Source organism: Nematolebias whitei, chromosome 20 (genome assembly GCF_014905685.2).
Source record: "Nematolebias whitei isolate Nwh7 chromosome 20, NemWhi1, whole genome shotgun sequence".
Lineage (NCBI taxonomy): Eukaryota > Metazoa > Chordata > Actinopteri > Cyprinodontiformes > Rivulidae > Nematolebias > Nematolebias whitei.
Genome location: NC_056517.1, coordinates 33,250,704 through 33,258,103, shown reverse-complemented (window position 1 = coordinate 33,258,103; position 7,400 = coordinate 33,250,704). Strand labels below are relative to the sequence as shown.

General features: G+C 43.1%; 1 protein-coding gene across 1 annotated transcript in view; it reads left to right on the top strand.

Moving 5' to 3' along the window:
• LOC119426420 (B-cell receptor CD22-like) overlaps positions 1–4,949 on the top strand; it is a 7,646-nt gene extending 2,697 nt beyond the window's left edge. The window contains exons 2-8 of the mRNA XM_037693982.1: positions 17–109; positions 265–633; positions 1,032–1,343; positions 1,420–1,680; positions 4,505–4,592; positions 4,687–4,717; positions 4,896–4,949. Coding sequence (XP_037549910.1) covers positions 17–109; positions 265–633; positions 1,032–1,343; positions 1,420–1,680; positions 4,505–4,592; positions 4,687–4,717; positions 4,896–4,949 — 1,208 coding nt within the window. The remainder of the gene's footprint in view (positions 1–16; positions 110–264; positions 634–1,031; positions 1,344–1,419; positions 1,681–4,504; positions 4,593–4,686; positions 4,718–4,895) is intronic.
• The last annotated feature ends 2,451 nt before the right edge of the window (positions 4,950–7,400 follow it).

Sequence of the window (7,400 nt, the reverse complement as noted above, 5' to 3'; positions counted from 1 at the left end):
CATTGTTTTCCTCTAGTCTCCAGAGTGATGATGAAGAGTGTGATGGCAGCTCTGTCTGTGCTGACAGTCAACATGTTCCTGAGCCTCTTCTTCCCTGCAGCTGTTTCAGGTTTGTTCTCGTTCGTGTGGAGACGAATCTTTTCTGAAAGAGTTCATCCCGATCTTGTCTAAAGGCTCCACATGTAACACGCTGCAGCTGAGCTGGAGTTTGTGGATCGGGAAGATTTTCTCCACATTTTGTTCACCATCAGTCTGATTTCACAGGTGATGAAGCTGATTGTGGTTCTGTAACACCACCCCTTCGCATCACAACACCAGGGATGATGGAAGCTCTGAGTGGATCTTGTTTGCTAATCCCATGTAGTTATGAACCAAAAGATTCAACATATGACAGCAGCAAAACAATCAATGGAGTTTGGAGGAGAAATTGGTGGTCTGCAAGCAATATTTTTCACAGCGATGGATCAGTTAACATCTATAAATTGAGCATCACTGGAAACCTGAAGGACAAAGACTGCACCACTCTGTTTCCTGATCTACAAACAAGTTATTCAGACAAATACTTCTTCAGAATTGAGAACGCACTTTTAAAGGCAACAGCTTGTGCTGATTCTCTTCAAATATCAGTTAAAGGTAAGAATTTTCTCCTCAACTCTCCATAAAACTCGTCACAGCTTCACCAACATTTAGACACAAACATCAACTGTTCTGAAGATGATCAGCAGCTGTTTCGTTCAAAATGAATTCAGTTGGTGGACGAATGTGAAATTATTTTAAGTTATTTTAAATGAACTGCTGCTGCACTAATGATGATTTACATGTTTTTTATAGTTCGCATTAGCTACATTTCAGTTCAGAGATTAGCTCGGCTGCTTGACATCAAGGGCTCCTATTTGACTTTTCTGTTTAGTTTTATGTTCTCCCTGTGCTCACATCGGGTTTATAAAGGAACTCCTACAGTCCAAAATGGTGTGTGTGTGAGACGGTTTGACAGATTGTATTTAATCTGCTCTGGTGTCTGTAAATCCCAGATTCTGCCTGGAGTCCCAGCATTAAAGTCTCAGGTGATCTGAAGGATCTGAAGGAGGAGGAGTCTGTCTCCATCACCTGCTCAGCTCAGACTCCCTGTCCACACTCACCTCCTGAACTCACCTGGAGTCTCCAACAAGACTCTCAGAGAACAGAGAAGAACCCAGATGGAACGTTTACAACTAAAATCCAGGAGAACATCATTCTGTCAGACACACATGATGGAGACAACATCACATGTTCTGTCAGATATCCTGTGGATGGAGGGAACCGTAAGAAGGCAGCAGAAACAAATCTGACTCTCAGTGTTTCCTGTAAGTGATCCTGTGGACCCGTCACGGTTCAGCTGGTTCTGATGAATGAAGTTAATGTGTGACCCGTTCTCCTCAGATGCTCCTAAAGACACCTCAGCATCCATCAGTCCATCAAGTGTGGTGTCTGCAGGTACCTGGGTGGAGCTGAGCTGCTCCAGCAGAGCCAAGCCTCCTGTCAGAACCTTCACCTGGTTCTGGAACATCAAACCTGGACCTGTTCTTGTTTCTGAAGGTCAGGTTTACAGGTTCAACGTCTCTGAGGGAGGAGAGTTTTACTGTGTGGCTCTAAATGATCTGGGTAACCAGAGGTCACCTGTGGTTCTTCTTAACTTAGAAGGTAAATATTTAATTGACTCTTGTTTTACATATTCCTATGTTTTGAATAGTTAAACTTTATTTTTTTTTTAGATTATGCTTTATTAAAATTTCCAGCAATCCAAATACATGATCTATTGTAAAAAAAAAAAAAAAATTAGAACTGGGGAACAAAGTAGTTCCTTTTAGACTTGTTGATTGAGTCCAGCTGTATCATGATTTGGTTGTTTCTTGAACCCCAAAGTGCCCAAAGACAGTCGCTCGGGGAAGTCAGAGCCAGAGTTTCTTTACTGTCGTTCGCACCACATGTGGTGGAATGAAATTATGTACTCAGGGTCCCAGTTCATAAACTCAAAGGTAAAATAAGAATATTATTTATTCAACAAAAACAAAAGGCTGATGTGGCAGCAAAACTTACACATGTGAACGAGGAGACACGGAGGGAGACATAACATGACCCCAATACAGGACAATTCACTGCCAGGGGAACAACAAAAAGATGCAGATTATATAGAGATGCTGACGAGGAAATAATTACAAACACCTGGGGGAGGTCAACGATGGACAGGTGTAACAGGAGATGGCAACACGAGGGACAAACACTGAGAAAGGCAGGACAGATGATGCAAGGAAAACACAAATAGCACACATATCCTCTCAGTATTCTCCCTCTAAGGACGGCTCTTAATGTCCCAAAACATACCATCTACTTTGTAACTCGGGTGGGAGTAGGGGGGGAATCAGGATGGAGGGCATGAAGAAGAACACAAGGGGGAAAAAACTGACAGGATATGACCTGGGCAACTCAAAACACATAAAGTTCGAGTTCAGATGGCTGGCTAGGAAACCATCCAGCACAGGACAAGAGTTCAGGCGAAAGGCAAGGGGACTGTCCAGTATGGGACAAGAGTTCAGGTAGAAGGGCTGGAGACTGTCCAGAGTGGGTGGACGGCCAGGAGACCATCCCAAATGGGGCATGGGTTCTGCAGGTGTCCAGGAAATTGTCCAAACTAAGGCAACAGTTCCAGCGGGTGGTCAGGAGACTATCCATTTTTGGGCAAGAGTGGTATCCACTTGGACTCTCACTGACTCAGAACCCAGAAGACCCAGATCCTGACCCAGAAGAGCAGCAGATAGAACCAGCATATCTGCAGATAGGAACAAAAAACAGCAGCTGGATATGGAACTGGTGAGTCTGCAGCAGGTGATTAGACCGGTGAAACTGCAGCAGGCATAGAGTCCACAGGGGCTGCAGCAGGCATGGGATCCACCAGAAGCTTGGACCCTCAGGAGGCTTGGTACCCTCAAGAGATAAGGAGGAAGATTGAGAGGCATATTCCAGGTCTCTCTCAGAGGAAGTGTCAGAGGCATCCTCTAGAACCCCCATGGAGATGGATGTGGGTCATCATTCCTGACACCCACTGAGACACAGGAAGTAGGTGGGTTGTCATATCTGACACACATGGAGACACAGGAAGATGGGCCATCGTCCTGGACACCCACTGAGACACATGGAAGTGGTGGGTTGCTGTCCTCGACACCCACTGAGACACATGGAGACACAGGAAGATGGGCCATTGTCCTCTACACCCACTGAGACACATGAAAGCGGTGGGTTGCTGTCCTTGACACCCACTGAGACACATGGAGGGGCTGGCAGTGCAGGAGACACTGGTAGCACAGGAGACATTGGCGATGCAAGAGACACTGGCGGTGCAAGAGACACTGGTGATGCAAGAGACACTGGTGATGCAAGAGATACTGGCGGCACAGGAAACACAGGAGGTGCAGGAGACACTGGCAGCACAGGAGACACTGGCAGCACAAGAGACACTGGTGGTGCAAGAGACACTGGCGGTGCAAGAGACACTGGCGGCACAGGAAACACAGGAGGTGCAGGGGACACTGGCGAAAACACAGGACATGCTATCAACACAGAAGACACTGGAGAAGGTTCAACGGACTATACCAGGGTCCGTCATTGACCCCTCCTGCGACTACGACCAGTTAGGATGTAGAACGGATCTAAGGACGGAGCCGATCTTTCAGTCAACTTGGGTGAAGAACTGTGTTCGTTGTGGATAGGGGAGGTAGTCGGCCAGTAGGTTGGTCTCTCCTTTAATGCCTCATCCAAAAAATATGTCATCCCTGAGGAATCAACCAGGTCCAGCAGCCGGTTGAACTCGCCCCAAAAATCCTCTATGGCGATTCACCTCACCCACAGGTCGCTGGAGGTGGTCACTGTGTCCATGTATTTCTGCGTTACCTTTCAGAGCCACTGTTCATCCTCTGGGGCGAGCTCCGCAAAGAACAGGCAGCCTGCTGGGTTCATTTCCTGGGTCAGTGGGTTCTATCACAATCTGGTGGTTAGTGGAACCCAAAGTGCAGACAGACACTTGGGGAACTTGAAGGTAAAATAAGAACAATATTTATTAAATGAAAACAAAAGGCTGATGTGGCAGCAAAACAACGAGACACGGACGGAGACAGAACATGATGCCTATACAGGACAATCCACCGACAGGGGAACAACAAAGAGATGCACAATATATAAAGACGCTGATGAGGAAATAATTACAAACACTTGGAGGAGGACAAAGAGGGACAGGTGCAGCAGAAGCTGGGAAAAACAGTGAGGAAGGCAGAACAGATGACACAAGAAAACTACAAATAACACAGATTATCTCAACCTGGCTGTTCATGTTTTCTGTATTTATGTTTCCATGGCTTTATGACGAATCAATTCGTTGGTCAAAGAAAATGTAAAAAAATGAGTTAAGGTTTGAATAGTCTGCAAACAGCACTAATAAAAGTCAGTGGTGATTCAGAGTCAGTTCTGGTTTCAGGTAAAGAAGCGTTTCTGCTCCGTGCTCTTCTTTCCCTGAAGATCCTGGGGATCGTGACCCTCTGCACTTCAGTCATCGTCTTTGAGTGGTCAGATACTTTCTGAGTCCATATTCTGAAGAACGTTGTTTCTGTTACATGTTGGAGTTTAAAGGTTGTTGATACTCGTCGCTTTTTCTTTCAGCTGCTTTAGATTCTTCAACAAACCGAAGAAGGTAAGTTAGCTGAGCCCATCGCTTGACATCATCAGCTTTTATTGTGAAAGGGTGAATTCATTTTTAACGAATCTCACAGTTAAATCTTATTATGAAACAAACAGACTGTCTAAAAACAGAAGTTAAAATTAAAATTTCAGCGGAACATTGACACATTCCTGTTGTTTCCTGTCGTCAGGAACCAGAGGAGGTGCTCTACGAGAACAGTGTGGTGGAGGTTCGTGCATCATGAGACATGAGGAGACGAGGAAGAAGCTGCAGACCAGAACCAGGAGCGTTGGGATGGATGCTTCATTTCTTTCATCTGATTTTATTATTATTACTTTAACTCCTACAATTAGTATCGTTTTGTTGCTTTTAGACTCATAATCTGTCATAGTTTGTCATATTTTATAAATGTTTTTATAGCTTCATGTGACTTTGTTGGAGTTTTTCTGTTGCTTTTGTTCTTCGAGTTTCAGGTGAGAGTGACGAGTCAAGAAGCACCGATTTAATTTAATTAGAGACTCAGAGCGTCTCGTACTGAACTTCAGATTATTTTGTCAGGATGACAAATAATTTATTATTGAACAAACTGAGCTCGCTGTTTCTTCAAATAGTTTTAAATATGATTAGATAGTTTTGAATTTATTTCAATGCACAACTTATTTTATTGTCATTGTAAGTTGTTTCTTAAGATAATCTTTTTTATTGTTTTGTTGTTCCTGTCTTGGTTTCACCTCCAGCACAAAACTTATATTAAAAAATAATTACTGGATGATTTTACACATTAAGTTTTTTCTAACACACATGTCAATCATTCCTAAAGAATATGAGAGACCTGAAGGTTCCTCTGTCTCAGTGCAGGACGGAGGACAGCCAGAGGCCAAAGTGTCCAAACCAGGAAACCGTTAAAAACTCCAAACTTTTGACAAAATAATGTTTTATCCAGAATAGAATATATATTACAATATTTTTAATTTATTTCCTGCCAATCTAATTAAGTTCATGCCACACTTTTAAGTTGATCCTCATCACCTCTTTCTTTAGTCTCAGCTGCTCCTTCAGTCCTCTTTATATTTCTCCACGTTTACCTCCAGCTGGGCGTTCTGGAAGGACCGAGGATGACAAGAACTAGTTGAATCACATCATGTATTGTTTAGTGCTTGAGATAATAAAGCTGAATATCTTAGTTTAATGTCAACTGTAAAATCAGGTTTTCTGAGTCAACCAAATGCTGCACCTCCAGCTCCCTCTGCTGGACTTCCTGCTGTCCTCCCCTTAAAGGCCAGTTTCTCCTAAAGTCACTTTGCCCCCAAAACAACAATTTTCTTGCTTCTTTTTTTTTTTTTTAGAAAAACTGATAGTTTCTATCATTGCGTGAAATTAAATAGCACCTATATTCAAATTGTTCATAGGATAATTTAATATTATCTTTGTAAAAGCTCAAATTATATCTCAACTTCAGCCCAAAAATCTCAAATGAGTTGAAAAGGATGTTCTGTGGATGCATTCTCATCTACCTGCCAGATGTGTTCGAGTGCCTGACCACTGAGATCCTGGAACTAGCAGGAAACACGGCTCGTGACCGCGGAAGGACAGGATCGTCCCTCGGCACCTACAGCTGGCTGGCAGCGACGAGGAGCTCGGCAGACTGCTGGGAGGAGTGGTCATCACTCTGGGAGGAGTTCTGTCCAGCATTCAGGCGGTCCTACAGGTGGAGGGAACCGAGAGACCAGCCGAGTCTGGGTGGACGGATCGGACGGCATCTGCAGCCAGTTTCTTAGGATCCACTGTGGGATGGACCTTTACAAGAGATCCTTCCTACCTACAGCCATCAGCATCTATAACATCTCTTAATGAAATGAGGATAACGAGTTACAACAACAAATAATTTCCCTCTGGGATTAATAAAGTATTTTTGAAATTAATTGAATTGCAGCTCATTTAATAAATATGCCACACAGGAGAGGAGAAGATAATTTTCTTAATCCCAGGTTTAATCTTGCAAGATGGAACAGAGTTGAAAAACATGCATCAAGATGTTTACATGGATTGAGACTGGTGACTTTAATCCAGCTCGCTTCATAAAAAAAAAAAATAAAAAAAAATAAAAAATATATATATATATATATATATATTGGTTCTGGGTTTGGGTTTTGGGTTCTTTTTATTGCATATATGCTTCAGTGCAAGAAAATAAACAAAATTAAAAGGTAACAGATAATTGTAAACTTTGGTTTATTTACATAATGATTTTAATCGCGGCCTGTGATGGACTTGCGACCTGTCCAGGGTGTACCCCTCCTCTCCCACAGTGATTGCTGGACATGGGCACCGGTGACCCCCGTGACCCAAAATGGAAGACGCGGGTAAAAGATAATCAATGGATGGATGGATTTTAATTGCTAGATGTCTGGCCTGCGAGCTGTTGGCTTTCAGAAACTGTTTGGTTGAATAGCCCTGCAGTATAGCCCACTACTGGAGTTTTAATTAGGTATTTTAAGCTACTAAAAAACACGATGAATGATGATCATATTGCTTTATGCTAGGCCTGAGTAAGAAAGAGTGATTATTATTATTATTTCATATTGGCTAGTCATTTATTTTCCCTAAAACTTAACTTAGGCTACACCATGTTTCTTAGACTGTGACTAGGATGTGTAAGAGAAGCGGACTGTGCTCTATTCACACAAGGAGAGCT